Genomic DNA, 24,755 nt, shown 5'->3' with positions numbered 1-24,755 from the left:
AATTTTCACCGTAAGACATGAAGGTAAGCCCAAACGATGTTAGCATTACCACGTTTTAAGTCCTTGTCCAGGTATCATTAGTTTACTATCCAATATAACGTAGTAATAATGGTCTGCTCATATGGCGCTCATATCCGGGCGCATTATCTGCTCACGGCGCTTCACGTACATTACTATACGGTCATAGGACTGCTATCATTGCTTTCCAATGCTTTTCAGCTCCCTGGGCGGCATACGGTAAAAATTGCTGCCTGTTAAACACCAATGAACTAAACGCACATTGTACCCAGCACATCATAACGGGCACCCATTACTGCTTCGGGTGGGCTGGAATAAATCAAGATCTAAGCATGCCATTTCAGGGATACTACGCAAATGTATTGCTTACCTCAGGACCCGAACGTTAGTTGCCTTCACCGGGGATCGATCCAGACGCTTCAACCTGATAGGCAGACGCTTGCCACCACTGCACTATTGCGCAGTGTGGCATTAAGATCATCTTTGTGCACATTGACCGAGGACCCCGTCCCACAAAGCCATGGCAGCACTCTTACTCTGTGTTTATGTACGCGACACATGAAGCGCTTTCAATTTCACAGAATTACAGAGTGGCAATGTAAGCCCTACCACCGATCTCAAGCGCACCGATTGTTTGTAAACCTATGAAATTTGAAGTCTGGGGCCGCTGCGGTTAGTTTAACTAAAAGGGACCAACTTTGAGTAATAGAAATCTGGTTGCTTGTTGTTATCCGCTAGATGGATTCCTGTGAAATCCCAGAACACCAAAACCATCACCTTGCGATGTAAATGGGGCAGACTTCATGCGTTAATGCTTGTTTGTTTGTTAACGCTAACCTCCAGCAATATTCCCACAGCTATCTTGCGGCGGTCTGTAAATAATCGAGTCTGGACCAGACAATCCAGTGATCAACAGCATAGAGCATCGATCTACGCAGTTGGGATACGATGACATGTAATCCAACCAATTTAAGCAACCTGAGCACCTGAGTCCGTTGGTCGTCTTTTACGGCGAAGCATGGGTTACTGAAGAGCCAATTCTGTCCAGTTTCATCATAGTAAAGATGAAATGAGATCATATGATAAAGGAATACTCTAACATTCTGAAGAGCTATTCTAAACAGCTGAAAGGCATTCAAATGAAAAGTGATCGAACATTGCGAACGCCGCGTCAGCAGTTTTGCAGATAAGGGAATAAAGGTGTCTTAAAGTAGTCTTAAGAAATGTTTGAGTGGCGACCCGTGAAGGTCCGGGTTAGAATATTGATCTGCAGCATGAGCGGATCCAGGAATTTTGAAAGGAGGGGGTTCAGGAGGATCGAATCCCCTGACAAACAAACACACACACACACACACACCCCTTGACTCCGCCAACGAAAAAAAAAATCTTCAATGTGATCTTAAGTCATTTTTTTAAGGGGTGGGTGGGTGTGTGCTTCCGACCCTGAACTCTCCTCTGGATCCGCCACTGTTCAGTTACCCATGGTTGTCGTAAGAGGCGACTAACGGGATCGGGTGGTCAGGCTCGCTGACTTGGTTGACACATGTCATCGGTTCCCAATTACGCAGATCGATGCTCATGCTGCCGATCACTGGATTGTCTGGTGCAGACTTATTTACAGACAGCCGCCATATACCTGGAATGTTGCTGATTGCGGCGTAAACTGTGCTCCACTCGCTCACTCCTTTCACTTTGAGTGGCATTTTAGAAGTTAGGACATACAATATTGAACAAACTTTGCCCGGACAACAACAAACTGTCACATTACGATGCGTTTTGATAGAGTCTTGTACCGTTGTCAAAACAGGAATTTACCAGTCTTAAATTTAGTTTTTGTATCTACGGTTTTCTGGAACTGGACAGCATACCCTTGTCGTATGGGGATAAAGCAGATCTCCTTAGACCTGTACTGAACGGCTTCAAAGATGTTGTAACAGAAGTTTACATGTTGCTGTTACCATTTGTATTTTATATATACTCACGAGCATGGACTGCCGCGCTTGCAGACATCCAGACCTTTACTGGAGTCATCTATAAACTTATTTATCACCACCTGGTCCTCACGCCTTCCACTCTGAAGAAAGAACACGCCGGGTTATCCTCATCCTTGTTCAGGATAAATACATGTACACTGAACCATTAGCAACAACAAGTTCGATCCAGCGTAATCCGATTTGAAAATGCACAAAACTGGTGACGTTAATACAGGTGTTTTCTCGTCTACAGTGTGAGCTGAACGGACATGCCAGAGTCCACATCAAATGGACTCAAAGCTTTCAATGGCGAATGGGTCTAGGATATTTGTAATCCTTGATTATCGACGATGAGCTAAACATTGTCCGCAAACCAGAATTTCCGGTGACCGAAATTCCATTTTGCTCGAGGATTATAGTTATATATACTCATGTCAATAATGGTTGTCCGCCTTCAATTTTTTTTTTATTGGAGGGGTGGGGGAATGAGGGCGGGATTATGTTATTGGGGTTGGGAGGTTGGGGAGGGGTGACTGGCCATTATTAAGCATGAGGTATATGTTATTCTGTGGATTACACTTTTAGAAAATGTGGAACGAAAGACCTGAAACATCATTTCTATCATTTCTTGATTTCTTGGACACGTATAAACCCAAGTGCATCGCGCTGACATACTTCTAAATCCTATATATATTTTTTCTATTTGGGATGACATAGAAGCATATGTTACCTTTGACTATTTTCCACATGCCTTTGGCATTGTACCATTCATAATTACAATCTTTGTCAGTGACAGACGTGAAACAACCTCGACGTCATTAAACGTAAACGATTGTTGTCCAGACATGTGAGAAATATTTATTTCATAATGCATTTTGCGGTTCATGTCACCAAAGAGATCAAGAAATAATGGAAATGAGTAGTGTTTGAGGCTTTTCGATAGGGCATATTTACTAGTCCGTTTGCTCCTGCTAGATGTAATACCTCTTCGTGGATCATTAGAGACTAACTTGATAACTTTGTTAAAGTTACAAACAAACACTTTTCTTCAGAAAATGATAGCAACGCTCTGGGTATTATTACATATATAACTGTACGTCAGTGTTTATAGCAATAGCCGGATTTGTATATGTACAGATATTGATGATAGTGGAGTTAATCCCGCACAACCATTTGATGTCTACTTACCCATGTTTTGTTTTTCATACTGCAGGGCACCCCACCCCACCCCTCACTCCAGCCCCTAATACCTACTGTGATAGCGATTCAAAGCTTGATCGTAGAGTTCCCACCCTCTTACCTCCCAGTGGTAAATGGAGTGTGGTTTTAGAGCGCTTTTAGCGATATTCCAGCGACGTGGGACTTAAAACCGAAAATGGGTTTCACACATTGTACCCATGTGGGGAGAAATCGAGGCCGGGTCTTCGGCGTGACGAGCAAACACTTTAAACTACAAGGCTACCCCAGCGCCTCTTTCCCTCACCAACCTTCCCATGTTTTCTCACACCTGTGTCGGTGGTGCAGATCTTGATTGAGTTGCTGACTGACGCCTCCCTGTTCGAGTTGGCACTTGCGCTTCTATCCACAAAGAGTTGCGCGGACAAAACTCCGACATGCCTGTGAAAATATCAGCATATATCGGACGGACTTGTAACGATGAGTATGGTTAAGGACGTGTTCGCACGTCACGCCGAAGACCAGTTCAGAAGAATCCGCAATAGGTACACTGCGTTAAGCCCTATTTCTGGTGTCCACCGCCGTGAAATAATCCTGGAATATTGCTAAAGCGGCGTAAAACTCACTCCATGCGTATTCGCTACGAGCACTTGCAAGATTGTTGCTGTGGCGATAAGAGATCAATACTCGCTCCCACTCGTCTCTAGCCGAAGCTACTGAAGCGATTTTATTGATGTATTTTCTTTCTGAAAGCCCATACTCACCCGCTCTGAATAGGCCACGCATAAACTTTCTTTCAAGATTGTGCGCTGTCATTGCACGCAGGCCATACCTGCTATAAAGTCGCTCGATCTTTACCTGTGATTTCCAATAAAATACAGTTGAAGTAACAGATGAAGTCATTTGTACGAGAGAGAGAGAGGGGGAGGGAGAGATGGTGGGAGTGAGGGGCCGGGAACTGGAGAGAAGCGAGCAAGAGACCGAAGAAAGGGCAGAGGGAAGGGTACATTACACCGACGTACCAGTTTCATCGCAATACTTGTCTCAGAACCCGCTGAGACCGTATAAAGCCTTCTGGGCGGGAGAGGCGTGTCCGTTGTCGTGTATCACCACCCTCAGGCCATACCCGTCTTGAAGGTTTCGATAAAATCTTCCGACTCCAAATTGATGACCATGGATAATCCTGGGAGGAATATTGCATGTAGGACATGTATTTAATGTGATCAGATGTTCTATGATGTATGATTACAAAATAAACAATAATACTAAAAGATTATTTTAAAACTGGCGAGACCTTTCCCTGTAAATCATTTTTGTATGGCGCTACCGCTACGACTACTACTACTACTACTACTACTACTACTACTACGACTACTACTACTACTACTACGGCTACGACGACCACTACTACTACTACGGCTACGACGACTACTTTTACTACTACGACTACGACTACTACTACTACTGCTACGACGACGACTACTTCTACTACTAGGACTACGACTACTACTACGACTACGACGACTACTTCTACTACTACGACTACGACGACTTCTACTACGACTACGACGTATACTACTAGGACTACGACTACTACTACTACGACTACGACGACTACTACTACGACTACGACGACTTCTACTACTACTACGACTACGACGACTACTTCTACGACTACGACTACGACGACTACTACTACGACTACGACGACTACTTATACTACTACGACTACGACTACTTATACTACCACGACTACTACTACTACGACTACGACGACTTCTACTACGACTACGACGTCTACTACTACGACTACTACTACTACGACTACGACGACTACTTCTACTACTACGACTACGACGACTACTACTACGACGACTACTTATACTACTACGACTACGACTACTTATACTACTACTTATACTACTACGACTACGACGACTACTATTACGACTACGACGACTACTTCTACTACTTGTATTTTGATCAAAAGTATGTGCCTACTACAGCGCTGTATCCTGCTCTGTCCTCAGGATTATTTTGTTGCTGATTCATGCGAGTTTGAAAAACTACAATGACTTTCTATGGAAAATAATCTACAATTAGAATGCATGTTTTCACAAAGACGCCATGAACAAATCAGCATTGCATTAGAGGCTTTCTTGTCGCAATAATGTTCAGAAGTGCTGACCGAAGTATAACATTATCAGTCGCGGGTGCAAACAAATAACCATTCCTACATTCAATGACATTTGGTGTTGATCAACACATTCTGGAACGTGTGGGGCGACCATTTACAGTTGATTGAATTCTGCATTTACATTACGCAACAGAATGCACTCAATGCAAACATACAAAACACATCTAATGGATGTTCAGATCCGTGTGGGTAAAGTATGAACATTCCAATAATGAAAAACATTACCAGCACAATAAAATTGCGCTATCCAGGAGACTCGCGGCGAATTATCAGCGCTAACATTCCGTATTATTGAAGTAAATATGGCGGGGTATAATATCAGATAAAAGAAACCCTAATCGAGTGTGTAACTTGGGTAATGTTGCCATTTAATGTGTAGTTAGTGTTTTCCGTATAATATTGAGCTTTGTACACATTTCAACTTTGCGTGTTCGATTTTAACAATTTAACAGAAAACATCATCCCATTGTCGTTTCCATAAAAATACTGTTTAACTGTAAAAGTATCTGTGAGAACATCGATCAGACTCTTGGGTAATTGTCGATTTTATTCAGCGAGTACACTTGTACAACTAAAACAACGTTCTGTTTAGCAAAGAAAATGCATTTAATGAATCGTTAGACAGTTTACTTAAAACTTGATATCATGGTTGTACCGGGCGGTGGGGTATACCATGGTTCAAGCGTTCGCTCGTCACGCCGAAGACCCGGGTTCGATTCTCATTACGGGTTAATGTGTGAAGCCCGTTTCTGATATACCCGCCGTGATATTTGCTGGAATATTGCTAAAAGCGGCGTAAACCTAAACTCACTCACACAGTTGTACCAATTTTAGTGCATGGAGAGGATTGCAAGTAATACGTATTATTGAGTCACGCTGCGAGTTTCAAACACTAACACCGGGTTATATCCGGGAAATGGGACGATTTCCACTTTATATACAAATCGAGGAACTGAGGTAAAATGCCTTTGGAATAATCTTGATAACTCAAAAGAACAATATATCGAATTGCATGAACATATTTAATATTTCCATTTAAGAAATAATTACAAATATTAGTAACTGTTGCAGCATTTACCAACGTCTACTTTCCGATCTGAAGCGAGTTACCCCAGAAAAAAGAAGAAGTATATGTACAAGTTATACGTTGAGTATGTGCGGATTAATCCACGAACTGGTTGGTAATACTACGAGCCGCGAAGCGTACTTAGTAACTATCTTACTAGTGGTGCTCCGATTAATTTAAATAACCGAAGATTGGTCGCAGTGACCAAACGACCAAGCAATCGATCACATTTTCTCATAATCGAACATAAACGATTTTGGAACTACTGTTTTAGTCTTTGAAATACTTGACAATGGAACATATCTTAGAAGTTGTCAGGGCCTGAAAACGTGTTTAATTCTTAGAAAACTCACTTCACTAACTGAAAAACCATGACTGAATATTTCTTGAAGACTCCGGGAAGATATATTTCTTGAAGACTCACTATTGCTGACTTGATCATCTTCTGTTTAAATACACGTAACAAATTAATTTCCATTTTCTTACATTTTGCTAAACATGATAAAAAATGGTGGATCTGAATGATTGACATCTTTTGTCTGTAGTATTCTTGGCGTGTCTTTGCGGTACGTTAATGGTCGACACTGAACCAGAATCATTCAACACTATTCAACACGTCGGATCATACAAGTGAGACCCGTACTCCGCTATGTATTTACCTGATTAGGGGCGGCGGGGTAGCCTAGTGGTTAAAGCGTTCGCCGAATACCAGGGTTCGATTCCCCACATGGGTACAGTGTGGGCAGCCCATTCTGGTGTTCCTGGCCGTGATATTGCTGGAATATTGCTAAAAGCGGCGTAAAACCTCACTCACTCACTGTTTACCTGATTCTGGTCCGCTTTTCGTAGCTTTGAATCCCTTGTTCTTGAGAGTGTAGCAGTTTCCAAGATCTCTGGACAAAAACGTCGTAAAGTTGCTGGAAAGCGAAACGTTGGACATAATTTTGGAGATCAAAGTAACCTGAATTTATTTTTATGTTACGTATGTTTATTGACGTAGCATGAAGTCTAGTTGAAGAATACAAACACAATTAGATGATAACAAACTGACTGGAAGAGCACATTGCAACACAAGTAATTATTTAAGATACTGTGAATAAACGTATGACTAGGATTACACTGATATAGTTTTCGCATACGTTTTCGCACGTGAACAGCATATATAACTGGTTTAACTGTTGGCACGTGTAAAACTGGAATGACCTTTGACCTTCTGCGCAACATTTGTATCGGTTTGTAGTCAACTTGCTGTACCTGTGGAAGGCCCAGATACACATTATACCATTATACTGCAAATAGAAGCGACAACACACGTTTCACATTCATAAGAAATCTCTGCTAAAAGCAGAGTCAATTGTACAATTGTGACTATATCATGAGCATATATTTGTTTCACCGACCGCGTCATACCAAAAGACGTTAAAATATGGTACTTGTTGGTCCCTGCCTGGCACTCGGCATTAATGGGTACAACAAGGACTGGTCGGCTCGGAGTCAGTATAATGTGTCTGAGTGGGGTATTCATGCTTCACTGCGGCATGGTATCTCCAGTGGGCTAGCACTATAAAACCAGCTTAAGTCTGGGCTTGGGTACAAACAGCCGCACACACACATACGCACGCATGCACGTCGTCATATGAGCGAAATATTCTCAAGTACGACGTTAAACCCAATTTCACCTCACCTCACCTTACATTTTTTCAGCAGTATTACATCTGTACAATGCTGTTTGTAAACAGACAATCCAGTGATTGTCACCATGCGATACGATGACACAGCATGTGTTTATGAATCACTATGAAATAGTGATGATACCAGGTGTTCGCGAAAGGTGAGCGTATCCTGCCCCACCGGTGGCACCCGACATAAACATATGCTAAGACCTCTTCATTATAGCTGTTTCGCCAGACCAATCATTAGGAATATAAAGGCTCACGTAGTTTCAGCCATTAAGTATAACTGCTCCTTTGGTTCTATCCCAATGGATATATAACACTGATTTGATCTGTGTATATTATAATATATATAAATCTGCTCGATATGTTGTCCCAGGTGACTTCTTATTCGTGTGTTGCACAAACGTACAAAAGAGATTGCCATGTCCAATTAGCAATACGCGAGTTCACATATATATGTGAAGTCTAATTTCGATCAGCAAATCCATATCTGTTATGAAATATAATCCCTCCAGTAAAAAAGTATAAATTTGGTATACCACTGGTGTATGTGTGTTGTAATGATTGCTTGATAATTTGTACCCAACTCAAAGGTAACTGGTGATGGTGAGATATTTTGAGTATTTTGCGCAAATTATGCAGCTTACCTGAAGCGTTAACAGCAACCCAGAACCAACTAATTAAAAGAAACTAGAATCCCATTTGTATTTGTACTTGTGATCGTGAGTTCCACTACAAGGACCATTACATATAATAATCGTATAAGCATAAGTATAAGTGCACAATGACCCAGAACATGTTCTTTCATGTGTTGCATAAAAATGAACAATCCAAACCAGGAATCCCCCCACATCACCCACTAAAACAGTAACAAACCAAAACCAAGAACACCACTCCCCCCTCCCATATAGCCCCAAAACAAAAACAAACCCACAAACAATAACGCACACCCATATCAACCCCCAAAACAAAAACAAACGATAAAGATACAAAACATATTACGCATTAGCTAACTAAAATTGTATGATGCCAATCCATGGATACCAATAAAAGTCTGTTTTCTCTATTATCTTCAACCTAACACATGTCTATGTTTACCTGGAACTGCACTTTCGTCCATTGATAGAGCACTCAATCAGCATAGTTTCAAGGTCATGGCCAACGCTCTGCCGGATGTCTCTGCAATGAGCATATGACGAATTGTGAGTGAATAGAGTGAATAATAGCACACTCTGTAAAATTAACATATTCTGTCGAAACGCATGATTACCTGATTATTTATGAACATGGAAATATTTTGACTGTAAAGTGCGAAGACCCGTGAAGATCTGGGCTAGAATTGATCTTCAGCAACCCATCCTTGTCGTAAGAGGCGACTAACGGGATCGGGTGGTCAGGCTCGCTGGCTGGGTTGCCACATGTCATCGTATCCCAATTGCGTAGATCGATGTTCATGCTGTTGATCGCTGGATTGTGTGGTCCAGACTCGATTGTTTACAGACCACCGCCATATAGCTTGAATATTGCTGAGGCGGCGTAAAACTAAACTCACTCACTCACTTGTGCGAAGAAGTATGCCGGGTCCCATTTGTCATGATATGCCATTGTGTTTAAAGATTTTTCTTCTTCGCCTTTCACATATACTACTTTCTGATAAGCAAGTATTACTTTTATGTGACATCGTATATACCTCTAATTACTTCCTCTAACTAAATGCTCGAACGTTTATTTTTTCAACGGAGTTACAGACCCGGCGCTTATTAGAGGCCCTGCGCTTTTTGCGCTTACTGGTGTACTGTGCTTATTTCTTAAACCGCTGCTTTACCCCAGCGCTTAGTAGAAATACGATAAATGTCATGAATGTTTGCGCCTTACTCATACTCTCCTCCCAGATAGTCGGCGATCATCTGCTTCCTGACAAAAGCATCGTCCAGGCCACTCGTTTCCTCCTCATAACACCCGTCCTCGTCGCACACGTACTCCGTGAAGGTTGTCAGGTCTACTTCGTCGGTGGCGTTCACACAATCCTTCAGAAAATCAAAATAATAATATCAGCAGAATACTAGCTTTGAACAAAGGACCCGTGAAGGTCCGGGTTAGAATACTGATCCTTAGTAACCCATGCTTGTCGTAAGAGGCGACTAACGGGATCGGGTGGTCAGGCTCGCTGACTTGGTTGACACATGTCATCGCGCAGATCGATGCTCATGCTGCTGAGCACTGGATTGTCTGCTCGAGACTCGATTGTTTACAGACCGCCGCCATATAGCTGGAATATTGCTGATTGCGGCGAAAAACTAAACTCACTAACTCAATTTGAACAAATATTCATCTTACATTATGAGCTCTTTTTAAGGCAGGATCGGTGTCCAACAGTCACAGTACAACTCGTTGGATAAACTCCTTGGGTAAAAAAACCCCTTAAATCAAGCTATGGGAGACTCGCAGGGAAGATTCTAAAGAGCAATAAAATGTCTGATGTGTTGCAGGTCATGTTATGGGGAAAACGTTGGGAAGATTCGAAAGAACAATAAACTGTCTGATGTGTTGCAGGTCATGTTATGGGGAAAACGTTGGGAAGATTCGAAAGAACAATAAACTGCCTGATGTGTTGCAGGTCATGTTATGGGGAAAAACGTTGGAAAGATCCTAAAGAACAATAAACTGTCTTTGATGTGTTTGCAGGTCATGTTTAAGGGGAAAACGTTGGGAACTAAATTCGATAATACAACAATAAACTGTCTGATGTGTTGCAGGTCATGTTATGGGAAAACGTTGGGAAGATTCGAAAGAACAATAAAATAAACTGCCTGATGTGTTGCAGGTCATGTTATGGGGAAAAACGTTGGGAAGATTCGAAAAGAACAATAAACTGCCTGATGTGTTTGCAGGTCATGTTATGGGGAAAAACGTTGGAAAGATCCTAAAGAACAATAAACTGGCTGATGTGTGTTGCGTTATGGGGAAAAACGTTGGGATGTTAAAGAACAATAAACTGTCGTGATGTGTTGCAAAAACGTTGGGAAGATTCAGAAAATAACAATAAACTGTCTGATGTGTTTGCAGGTCATGTTTTGGGGAAAACGTTGGGGAAGATTCTAAAAGAACAATAAACTGTCTGATGTGTTGCAGGTCATGTTATGGGGAAAACGTTGGGAAGATTCGAAAGAACAATAAACTGCCTGATGTGTTGCAGGTCATGTTATGGGGAAAACGTTGGGAAGATTCGAAAGAACAATAAACTGCCTGATGTGTTGCAGGTCATGTTATGGGAAGAGATCTAAAACGTTGGGAATGATTTGGAAAGATTCGAAAGAACAATAAACTGCCTGATGTGTTGCAGGTCATGTTATGGGGAAAAACGTTGGAAAGATCCTAAAGAACAATAAACTGTCTGATGTGTTGCAGATCATGTTATGGGGAAAACGTTGGGAAGAATCGAAAGAACAATAAACTGTCTGATGTGTTGCAGGTCATGTTATGGGGAAAACGTTGGGAAGATTCGAAAAGAACAATAAACTGTCTGATGTGTTGCAGGTCATGTTATGGGGAAAACGTTGGGAAGATTCGAAAGAACAATAAACTGTCTGATGTGTTGCAGGTCATGTTATGGGGAAAACGTTGGGAAGATTCGAAAGAACAATAAACTGTCTGATGTGTTGCAGGTCATGTTATGGGGAAAACGTTGGGAAGATTCGAAAGAACAATAAACTGCCTGATGTGTTGCAGGGAAAGATCATGTTATGGGGAAAACGTTGGGAAGATTCGAAAGAACAATAAACTGCCTGATGTGTTGCAGGTCATGTTATGGGGAAAACTCGTGTGGTGTTGAATCATTATCATTTTGGACCAACGGTGATCCTGAAAATAGATAACGCTGCTTTTAACGGTATTCTGGATATGTAATTGCGTGCCAGCTTAAAAGAGTGGAAAGGCCGAATTATTGCAGATCTCAGACGTTAGTGAACTCATATTTGGAATCGAACCCTTGTCATCGGCGTGACGAGCGATCGCTTTAACCACTAGGCTACCCCACCGCCCTTATGAGTGTGGTGCTGACAAATCCAGAAACCTGATCGGGGCGTACCTAGGTTCGAATCCACAATAAAATATTTCTTAGGGACGCAACTCTGTACAGTAATTAGACGACTGATTGATAGGACGACAGGATCATACCTGACAACCCCCACCCCCACCCCCCATCCCGCACTCTCTTTCTACCCACAGCATTAGAAAGAGACCCTTAGGGCAGGACAACGAGAGTAATAACCTACGTCACTCTGGTAAGAAGAAGGTATTTTCAGGAGTTTCTGTATACTGCAGTCCAACATGTGGGCCTTAGATAACATGATGGGGTTCATGTTGCAGATGGTGACGGTGGGGAACGGGAGAGACGTGAAGCCGAGTTTCACCGAGGTCTTGATGGGGTAGCTGTAGAAGGTTGTGAAGAGTTGGACAAGCTGAGCGATCATCACGCCAGTAGCGGCCAGGAAGAACAACGCCCACATCACCTGGAAACATGCATTTCAAATGAAAATGATAATAATAATAATGATAAGAGTACTTTTATAGCGTCTCATCCACATCACTGAAGGACATGCTCTAAGCGCATGCATGTCATAGTTCATTATTACCCCGGATTACCCAAGCTGCCTGTGAGTCGCAAGAAGGTTATAGTCACCTGACTTATCCCACCGGGTACCCATTTTCTGCTGGGTGAACAGAGGCAAGTTTGAACAGACTCACTTGCCTAAGGTGAGACCACATGCATCACATGTGCTTCGTTGTGGGGCAGGAGTGAAGTCCTCCAAGATTCTTTCAGATTATTTAACTGAAGCTGTTCAGCCTGTTAATAACTGAGTCTTATCGTATTGTTTCATGATATATGCTTATGGTGAACCCGTGAAGATCCGGATTAGAATTGATCTTCAGTAACCAATGTTTGTCGTAAGAGGCGACTAACGGGATCGGGTGGTCAGGCTCGCTGACTTGGTTGACACATGTCATCGTATGCCAATTGCGTAGGTCGATGCTCATGCTGTTGATCACTGGATTATCTGGTCCAGTCTCGAGTATTTACAGACCGACGCCATACAGCTGGAATATTGCTGAGTGCGGCTTTTAACAACAACCAAACCAAACATGTAGAGAGTATCATCAATATAGATATGAATGTAGTATCTCATTTATGGGATAAAGATTTACTTCCAATGTTTGTCGTAAGAACAATTTAAAGTTGGATCAGATTGGCGCAGTGGCATCTTATGAATATTACTTCGATGGGCACTTCTTGAAAAAACTTTCCTCTGCTATAATCTGGGTGATTTGGCGATGCCTCGCTCTCTCACAAAATGGTTAGACGTCATCATTCACCGGGTCGCAAACATCCAGGACTCTCAGAACCTATGTGTACTGTGCTTAAATCCTGATGGTAATGGCGGCGTCCATTCAGTCGAACTCTTACCTTGAATACAAGTCGTGGTGACGCCCATATCTTGGGTATTCCCATGAACGAAGTACTTTCTGCAAAGTACGTGAAGAACGTGACACAGTTACCACGTGGCTTTTCTTTCTCTTTATCTTCATCGTTGATGGGTTGTACTTGCAGCTTCTGGAAGAAAAATAGTATCGATACTGACAGTAATGTGGTGTGTTTCTCATGTTCGAGATTGTATGAGTCCTTAAATTAAATACAGCAATACGATCAGTACCATCGAAGAGTGAATAAGTTAGGTTTACGCCGCTTTTAGCAATATTCCAGCAATGTCACGGTGGGGGACACCAGAAATGGGCTTCACACAATGTACCCATGTAGGGAATCGAACCCGGGTCTTCGGCGTGACGAGCGAACGCTTTAACCACTAGGCTACCCCACCGCGCGTACCATGGAAGAAACGTCAATATAATGAAAGTTGAGTTCAGTAGTATGAAATAAGCAGTAATACCAACTAGTAGTCAATACCAACAGCGTAAAAGTAGCGTCATTACCATGAGAGCAACAGTCAATATCCGCCAACCTGGTGCGGTAACCGTATTCCATTCATGCGAAACCTAAACCAATAAACTGTAGGATTCTGTGCACAACTAATCCTTGGTACGTTGGACAAAAATATACTTCATAAATGTGTCACAGTTACATTAATATAGCCAGTAAAATATAACATCAGGCGATTGGGACAAGAGAAACACAATACAATATGTACATCAAGGGTCTGGGAGTGGGACATGGGTATAGTGAGGATATCCCAAATAATAGCGGTGTATCTCACAGCTGGATTTATCAGGTTCAAATTCACATAGTATATGGGAACCAATGAAAATGACAATATTTTATTCCTGATTGTATTCCGCAAAATGTGTTTGTAGTTTATCGCTGCACTTACCAGCTACACGACGGCGGTCTGTAATCAATCGAATCTACGACAACCGATTATTGACGTCATAATCTGGGATACGATAATATGCTGCAATTGTGGGTGGCAGGATCCCAGTTCAACTTCTTATCTTCACGGGATGTACTCCATAACATGATATACATGTATTTATAATGTTCCCTTCCTTGTCTAACTTCTACCAGGATATCGTAGTTGTACCTTCTACCAGGAATTTACTCGGGATAACCATAGTGGTACCTTCTACCTATACTTTACTCGGGATACCATAGTGGTACCTTCTACCTGTACTTTACTCGGGATACCATAGTTGTACCTTGTACTAGGACTTTACTTGGGGTGCCATAGTGGTACCTTCTACCAGGAATTTACTCGGGATACCATAGTTGTACCTTGTACCAGGACTTTACTTGGGATGCCATAGTGGTACCTTCTACCTGTACTTTACTCGGGATGCCGTAGTTGTACCATCTACCTGTACTTTACTCGGGGTGCCATAGTGGTACCTTCTACCAGGAATTTACTTTGGATGCCATAGTGGTACGTTCTACCAGGACTTTACCCACGACGCAGTAGTTGTACCTTGTACCAGGACTTTATTTGAGGTGCCATAGTGGTACCTTCTACCATGACCTTACTCAGGATACCATAGTGGTATCTTCTACCAGGACTTTACTTGTGGTGCCATAGTGGTACCTTCTACCAGGACTTTACTTGACATGACATAGTGGTACCCTCTACCATGACTTTACTCAGGATACCATAGTGGTACCTTCTACCAGGACTTTACTTTGGGTGCCATAGTGGTACCTTCTACAAGGGGAATTTACTCGGGATGCCATAGTGGTACCTTCCACCAGGAGTTTACTTGGGATGCCATAGTGGTATCTTCTACCTAGACTTTACTCGCGATGTCATAGTTGTGCCATGTACCACGACTATACTCAGGACGCAGTGTTCGCCATATATAGCTCGTGGGTAGTCGGGATGCCATGATTGTATTTGCGATGTCCCGTATACCGTATGATCCGTTCAACGATAACGTATTTGAACCATGATTGTACATGCTTGAAACCCGTGGAAAGCTTTCAGCATTAGACAGTATTGTACTACAACGAGACTATAACCGATAACACGTAGACTCACTGAGCACTAATGAGCTGTATGCTAATAACGGTTCCACCTGATTAAGCCCAACATTCCATGTCCCGTTTCTCATTCATCCCTCTGTCGACATCTCTATTGTCCGCGTGTTGTCGCAGACATTTAGACATCAATAATACGATTTCCACAAAGATTATAGATGGAATAGACCATGGTGCGAATACCAGCAATTGTCTGTACGGTTTAATGACGTTCACAGATAAACAGCCGATGTTTACACTGATAGATCGGTCAGCTATTTTCACCATGTCAATTGTCCAGGTGGAAGGCTAACGTGAGTAAACAGGCCAATGCCCACAGGCAGGGAGAACATCAGTCATATCCATGACAGTTACAGAGCAACATAACCATCTCCTGTTTGAGTGAAAAGACAATTATTATTTTGAAAAACAATTTGAAAATTTAATCAAATAAAAACATATCGTTTGTCTTACCAAAAATATGAACTGTGTGCAGGGCGTGTGTGATGTCAGGGTTAATTACAGAAACAAAGTAAATTTTGTTATTTCTTCCAATAAAATGGGTGTGTCTTTTGAAGTAGGAAAACATACCCTGTGGCTGACAAAATGTAATATCCAAGAACTCACATATTCAGCCCCAGAATATGGAACGTTATGGTGGGTTCCATAACTAACAGTGCTATCATGTGCACCACACAGTGAGTGAGTGAGTTAAAATTCATATCGGCAGTATTTCAGCCATATCGTGATAGGGTCCATGGGGAGTGCACCACACACAGACTTGTACCAACTAAGGAAACATGGGAAAAGAATATCGCAACACCCACTGATTTTATTGCATCAATATGTTACCATTACCCATAGAAAATAAACTTATTTAAACCTCCATTTCACTTTCTATCTGGATAAGTTGAGTGAGTGAGTTTAGTTTTACGCCGCTTTTAGCAATATTCCGAGCAATATCACGGCGGGGACACCAGAAATGGGCTTCACACATTGTACCCATGTGGGGAATCGAACCCGGGTCTTCGGCGTGACGAGCGAACGCTTTGACCACTAAATACCCACCTCCCCTGGATAAATTTGTGACGCAAGGAATGGTAAATCAAATGCAAAAGAACGAAGATCTGCAGTTTGTTCAGAGGAAGAAAATACTGCTCATTTTGTAGTGCTGATAACTATGGACATATGACCTTAACAAGGGCGGTCAGTTAGAAGATTCTAGTATACAATCCTCCAGCATCAACAACCGTTCACTCTATGGTGTATCTCCGCCGACTGCAAAACATCCATGACCCGCCTCATTGATTGTATCAGACCTTGTCCTTGAGGTATAGTGTTCCATTCCTGATGGCGGGCCTGTTTCCATCAATCAGGGTTTGGTACTGGAGGATCTCCCTGTCGTATTCTGCGATACAAAATGTCCCAAACATTCTTGAGATCTAGACGGACCAAGGTAAAGGTGCTACCGCCACTTGACGTACATCTACAACGGTACATGCACGATGTGACCTTGCATTGTCGTCTATGAAGACTGGCCATGTGTTTAGAGGATGATCATAGAAAAGTGGTACAAAGAACCATATCTAGGATGTCAGTATGTATCGTTACAATTGTCCAATGGCATTCAGATTTTGTCTGATCGTCACAAGATTAAGTTCACATAATTGTATCGCTCTCACTATGAAACCAGCATTCAGAAATTAACGTTGGTGCTTAGGCCCCGGAGCCGACTGAAAACTACTCGGACCCACAGCGTATGTTTTCTGCAGGTAATTATGGACGGCAACGTTTTCATCCCCAGTATCTAAGAGTATTATTTCCATAAACGAGAATATAGGGCCTACACATTTTGATCAGAACGTTTTTATGGTTCTGGGCCTAAATTTTCGAGCTCTCTTAGCGTTAAGATAGCCGTAAGTTAATGTTAATGTTTGGCACTTACGTTTGGCGCTAAAGAGCTTCGAAAATCTAGGCCCTGGGTTCTTAGGGCTGCAACTTGTATCAGGAGTTAAGGGCAAACACTGTATGAAACCCGAACACAGAGGACCCTTCTTCATGAGATCAAATTACAGTGACGTCGACCTTGACACCAAGCTAGTCTGGGGGTAATAGGCTGTATATTCGGACGAGTATAGGCGAATTCGGACCGTTCTGTTGGACAAACGACAAATTGTTAAATAACGGGTTCGCATGCTCGTCATTGATCATTTCAAAAATCAGTTTCAATGTGGGGGTTGAAAATCATAGTTGTTGCGATACATTTTTCCATGTGTACAACTCTCTTTAAACGTAACAACAGATTGGACCTGATGACTACAGAGACATTGGAATTATTTTGTTGAAACATGATATCGACATTTCATTACAGCCCCTTGCAGAGACCATTTTGTTTGTATTTGGCATTATTATCAAGGAACGGTACCGACCTCTCTGAAAAATCGTAGCTTTAACTGACACAACACAGTTAGAGTATTGTGGACCTGGTAATGTGTTCTTTGTTCAACCAACAAAGCTGATTATATAATCTATGCCAGCTAATATGTTTATAGTTGCAGAGTTAATATAGCAAATGAGCTTTAATGTAAGAAGACCAGCGAATCCGGCCTGAAGCAGCAAACGTAATTTATATCACAGGCTAACATACTGTGGTAGTACTTTGGGGTATTTTGGGTAAAGTTCTAGTTCTATCCGGGTTGGGTTAACACAACATAGGTTTTAGTGTTTTCCCGGCTATGCTAATATGCATAGCCGCAACACACACCGACAGGTTGGTTTGTACTGCCTTGCATGTGGCAGCACATGAACTGCCTGTGCCTCTCGCCCTATAGTCTTTAGCCCATTGGACGCTTACTTCGGGTACTTGAATTCTGGTCACGGCGCCAAATCTGTAATAAGCTATGGTCTGTTTGCAGTAGAAAACGTACTGGACGAATTTCACTTTAAGCAAAAGATAAATCAAATAAAGTGAAATTAAGATTGCGAATCGTCATGATTTTACCTTGCCAATTGAACCTTTAAATCTCAGAATTTGATTCAACTTAGGATAAAAGTTGTTTGACGATCATAGTTTCAAACCGCTATTATTGGCAGCATTACAAGGGGTAAGCGCAGTAGTTTGGAACGGTGAAACAAATGCACGTGCGATACGTGTTGAGCGTTAGCTCAGACCAACCCTGCTTTCTCGGTGTTTCATTAAATGTATGAACGCCTTGCAAAACCAATAAATGGCGGTATGAAACCATGATCGCCTGCTAGTCCTTCTCCACACAGTGACACTTGAAGTTTACACCAGCATCATAAAAATACACAACGCATCTTTAACTGTCACTGGGCAGAGAAGCTTATTACACTAACAATATGTTCTGAGACAAAACTGCATATAATTTATGTTCAATCAACCAATAGAGTGTAGTATGAAGTCTGTCTTAACAAGATTTGCTTTCAAAACATATCTGGTCTCGCTAAAATCACCAAGTGTACCTGCTTCTAAAATAAAAAATAGTTAAATAATAATTATGTTGTAATTACACAAACCAACATATCATTATGACCGTAATTCCACTTCCAATTTTACAACATCGAATGTAGTCGTTATTTATTACGTTTTCATATTTTTGTTTTGACTTTTTGTTTTCACGGCGAAGCGGTCATCAATAACTTGTTATGTTGGGTAGTTGCAATAACACGGACGGCAAACATCAAGAAAAGTGTCAGGAAGAACGCTGACCTGACTCGCTAAACAATACAGAAACAATACCTGTTTAAACTATGCTTTCCAAATAACTAAACAGTCGGTGTGTAAAATAGTTTAAACGTTCAATATTAACAAAATATGTAAGTTTCTACCTCTTCAGGAAACAAATGAACGATTGCCGTTAAAGCCGGCAATTTATGCCTGAATGCATGCATGATGCACGTGCATCTCGATTTCAATGTTGTTTTTGTGCAAACTCTTCCCTTTCCACAAACAAAAACATTTCAAACCTCAATAATCTCAAACAATACTTTATTGGGCAAAACAGGCTTACGACCACTATTCATGTTTTCCTCAAACTTGACTTCCGGTGTATATTTTAAAAAAAATAGGTTCAAATACTCCATTGATACATAAATGTCATTTCCATATTACAACCTTTCTTTTGCCTTTCAGTATATGTTACAGTCAATGTGTGAAATCAGGCAATTTGTAAATTCCCTGCAAAAATAGTCGATATATTTGACAAATTGTACAAATCGCTGATTTTACACATTAAGTGCAACATATATACACATGTTTTCCAGTCGTCTTTAAACAATATTATTAACAGGGCTATGTTTACTATCTTTGTTTTCTTTGTGGATGTTAAAAATCGCGATTGCCTATGATAACGTGTTCAATATTTTTCAAACAAATCCTCCAACGGAGAGCATCAACATGCACCAGGCAAGTCAGACAAGCCAGGGAACCTCGCCACACGATCCCATACGACAAACATGGGTTATTGAAGACCAATACTAACATGGATTTACACGCTTGAAATGTGTTTCCCCTAGTACGATATGGATAACATAGAAGTTTGTGTTGCATTAAAACATTACACACGTGTATTTTTATAGCCTTCTATCATTGACCATCAAGTAGAAGAGTGTGTTCTCCTTCTTTCGTCCTTTCTAGGTCATCATTTAGCACCCCATCAGCCCAATAACAAAACCCACAGCAGCTTCTGAAGACCCATAACAGCACCACGACCTAATGCCTTCAGATTTACCCACGTAAATGTATTTTGAGCACATTTTTGGTAATGTTTTAAACGTTATATCAGTTATACACCCAGGCCCCGATTTCTCGAAACAAACTTGAGTTTCTACTCAAATTTAAAACTGAGTTTGACAATTTGAAACAGCTAAATTTTTAACTCAACTGCATTTTAAAATTAAAAAAGCCCAAACACCTTCTGTAATCTATTCACCAAACTCAAAATGTCTACTATGTTTGGGTTTAATATCGATTTCAGTTCATTCTGGGAAATGTATTTTCTTGCGTTTTCTCAAATTTGAGTAAAAACTCTAACTTAAGTCAAATCTCAGACTTAAGTTTGTTTCGAGAAATCGCGGCCTGGGCCTCCTTTCACAAAACACTAAGGTGATCGTAAGTCACTAAGGTAACCTTAGTACAATGTTAAAGAATGGGAGTTAAGGTTAAACTTAATAAAGGTTGCTTCGTGAAAGGAAAGGAAACATGCACATCCAATATGATAGTCTTGAGTGACATGGTACAAACACTGTTTCTATTTCCTGGTAGATTTCATCGATTCTAAGTTGCAAAAAGAAATAACACATGTGATCAAAATAACATATACCATATCATGTTTCAAAAATGATTAGGGGCGGTGGGGTAGCCTAGTGGTTAAAGCCGAAGGCCCGGGTGTGATTCCCTATTTGGGTCTTATGTGTGAAGCCCATTTCTGGTGTCCCCCGCCGTGATATTGCTAGAATATTGCTAAAAGCGGCGTAAAACCATACTCACTCCCTCACTAAAAAGATGAAGTTGGACTTACATGTGTCATTGTAACAGATAGGTGATTTAGGATCGTCCCTCGTGCTAGTATCCTTTGGTAATAATAGGTATGTCGACAGACTGGTTAACAGTGTAACAGCGTCCTGCTGTCGTCCGTATACTAGCAAATGAACTAATTTCGACAGTTTCTATTTTTCAGTAGGTATATACTGTATATGCAAAATCCCTATTCCCCTTCGGCCTGAGTTAGACTGACCCGGTAATTATACAATTCTTGCAAGACGGGTGATATTGCTTGAAACAGTGGAGTGTTGTAATCGCTGAAGCAACACCTAATGGCTCAGGTTCATGCAATAACGCTGTGATTTCTGAACTAAGCTGATTACAAGTAATGCAACACGGACAATAGGTGCCAGCCAGACTGGAAGTCCCACAAGTAACTTTGGTCGAGTATTTATCCGAACTAGAGCCTATTCATAGCAGCTTGCTCTGTCATTTGGTATGGGTTGATTCCCAAGCTGAAACTATAGGTTAAACGGGAATTTGTAAAGGAACCTGATGTGAAACTCCCAAATAGCCAAAAACTGTAATACATACTTCCTATCCAAAGTTTAGACTAGCTAGTGTAAATATAGCCACTTACTTCAGGAAACTCTTCTAAACTAAATTTTGCAAAATATTCAATATTGTTTAAAGGTACTGTTTACACATGAACTGATGTATTGTAAAACAAATTCATAACGTTGAGAAGATTATTGTCATGAGTTCAACAAATGATAAAAATCAGTGAAAATTGGCGAAAATGCAGCTGTTCACATGCACGATATTTGCACATGCTTTTCAGCAGTTTGATGCATGATCCTCGTGCAATTCAACTGCATAAGGTTGGCAGTTGGTTCAAAGGCAGTATTAGCAGGTGCAGGGTGGGTGTCCAGGTTGAAAACTGACTTTCCCACAATTTCATGTAATGTGTGATGTTATGTGAGATGACTGAGGCAGAGGCATGCCGGAGTTCCAGAGTGTTCTGCTGTCTCAGGAAATCTGTCACAACATGAGCGACATATGGACGGGCATTATCTGCTGAAGCGTGAATTTAAATGTCTGTATTTGAATGAACGGGCGCACATGAGACCCAATGATCTCATCCTTGTATCGCAGACCTGTCAGATTTACAATGACAAGTTGTGTCCGATCCGAGATGTGATGACTCCCAATATCATAACGCTGTCGCCACCAAACTGTCGACGTTGAACAACGCACGTGTCGGCATACCGTCAGTGATCACCATGCCAATCTTGTCTCCTGTACCGTAGATGTTGTTTTCACCAGGCAAGACGTGCCTGTAGATGACGTTGAGGCAAAATTGGACGTATTGCAGGCAGTCGAGGCGGATGTTGTGCTCCTTCAGTTGGTTCCGTACAGTCCTGGAACTAAGTGCACGTAAGTCAGGAATGGTCTGGGCAGTCAAATTGGCAGTCTGGAATCGATTCCTTAGATCGGTCAGCCAAATGTAGTTGTCTTGATGACGTGACGTCACGCGTGAACGGCCGGTCCCAGGCAAATCTCTCGTGTTCCCATTACGTTGACAACGTCTCCATAGAGATGATATCGTGCTTTGATGGACACCAAATTGTCTGGCCACTTCATTCTGGGCCATTCCTGTCTCCAGCATGCTCACGGCGCGGAAACGTTGATTTTCTTTAAACCGTGGCATGACGTAAGCGCAGTTTAGGTTGAAATTAACGTGTTTTCCACAACATTCGGAGGCAAGAGAATAATCAACCGTTCTTCAATTTTCAATATCAAGTGTGTGAACTTCAGGTGCCAAAGAGCATGCATAAAGTGAGCATTATTAAGTTCATTGTTCACAAGGTGCACGTGCCACGCGCGATACGTGACCTCAAATGTCCTGTAAAGTACTTTGTTACATGTTTATTTTGGGTTATTTGGATAATTTTTAAAATAATAATTATTTTATCCAATTTTATGTTATGCGCAGTTACTTTTTTCCTTTAGTATACTTGTTCATAAAAACGTAATTATGTGTGCGCTTAAACGTATTGCTATAGCTCAACATGTTAACCAAGTGTACTTGTCACATTAAAATATCAGCTTTTTGAATGGATACATAAATCCAAAACATTTACACTTTGGTGACACCAATCATGAGGGACATATTTTGTTGTGACACAGTTTGTTGTGGTGAGATGATGTGAGAAACCCATTTCTGGTAACTCACTCACTCACTCACTCAGTTATTCTCTTATGCTCAGTCCTAGCATAATAAAGCATATATCCATTTAGTACAAGGCAGCGTGGCCACCTTGTATATTGTACACCTGCATGCGCATAGCTATAGGAGTACAATAATCTCGAACGTGACCATAATATAGAACGTCAGTACCTAATAAGTTCAGAAACAAATTCCGTTTGGCGTAAAGTAGGTGAAATTGTAGGCGTAAAGGAGAAAATAGTAGTGAAATGTATTTGAATGAATCACCAGGTGTTTGCGAAAAAGCCATAATGCAACGGCGGCATGTAAACAATCCATTTCATCTCTTTTCCGAAATTATTATACATATTAATGAATGTGTGATTGGAAGAATATTGTGAGTGAGTTTAGTTTTACGCCTCACTCAGCAATATTCCAGCTATATGGCGGCGGTCTGTAAATATACCAGTCTGGACCAGACAATCCATTGATCAACAGCATGAGCATCGATCTACGCAATTGGGATACAATGACATGTGTCAACCAAGTCAGCGAGCCTGACCACCCGATCCCGATAGTCTCCCCATGCGACAAGCATGGGTTACTGAAGATCAAATCTACCCCGGATCAAGAATATTGTGAATGTGATAGTTGTAACAGGTTTCATACGGCATTTCAGTTACCTCACGACGTATCAGCTTCGGGCGCATCAATACACATCAAACAAATACCCCGAAACAAAAACAGAAATTACACAGTAAGAATTCCACAAACCTTCTCAAATTGAGGATCCTGTTGGACAGCCATGGTCTAAGATTCTGAATTCGAAGTTACCGATGGACGTCATCAACAACAGCAACGGCGATACTGGGCATGCATTGAAACGTCACAGCAGGTCCATCTGAACAAATGACAGGTGATGACAGGTTGGCAACAAACAATCAGCCTCCCAATCAGTGGTTGTAACTTCAGAGAACAATGTATGGCTCAGGTTTACTATTTGATCCCGACGGAAAGTGCCGAAGTTAATAAAACAGTCAGTTGTAATTCCAGATAACTGGTAGTCGTGATGAGTACCGCGAACGGCTTATATAATCCATGCAGTTGTTTGTGTCTCATGCTGCGTTCGTGCTGATGTGTATAACGGGTTATCACACATATATTTACATGTCACCGGTGAACTGTTATTGTAACATTTATTTTTGCAAAAAGTTATAACGCCAAAGCCACTGTGTAAATTAATTTGGGGAAATTATAATACACTGCGTGGTATTTGAGTGTTTATTGGTTAAACATACACTTCCTATCATCACGTTAATCATGTTCTGCTAAATAGAAACCAAACAATCCTTCTCTCTGTGGATAAATACAGTTCCCTCTCACACTTCCAGTTCCAGCCATACAAAACGCGCCAGGCCTTC

At 41.4% G+C, this 24,755-nt stretch overlaps 1 protein-coding gene across 1 annotated transcript; it reads right to left on the bottom strand.

Moving 5' to 3' along the window:
- Positions 1–7,255: 7,255 nt before the first annotated feature.
- On the bottom strand, positions 7,256–24,224 carry LOC124280354 (degenerin-like protein asic-2; the record flags this gene model as incomplete). The annotated part of the gene is made up of 6 exons (XM_046716264.1): positions 24,109–24,224; positions 13,571–13,717; positions 12,381–12,617; positions 9,982–10,133; positions 9,205–9,285; positions 7,256–7,347 (listed from the first exon to the last, which is right to left on the bottom strand). Coding segments are annotated over exons 1-6 (742 nt in total), but the record flags the coding sequence as incomplete, so codon positions are not given.
- Positions 24,225–24,755: the final 531 nt, after the last annotated feature.

This window comes from Haliotis rubra, unplaced genomic scaffold, assembly GCF_003918875.1.
Source record: "Haliotis rubra isolate DU_JTF1 unplaced genomic scaffold, ASM391887v1 Scf1076, whole genome shotgun sequence".
NCBI classification, from domain to species: domain Eukaryota; kingdom Metazoa; phylum Mollusca; class Gastropoda; order Lepetellida; family Haliotidae; genus Haliotis; species Haliotis rubra.
The sequence above is the reverse complement of the archived record's forward strand: the minus strand, read 5'-3'. Positions and strand labels throughout refer to the sequence as shown.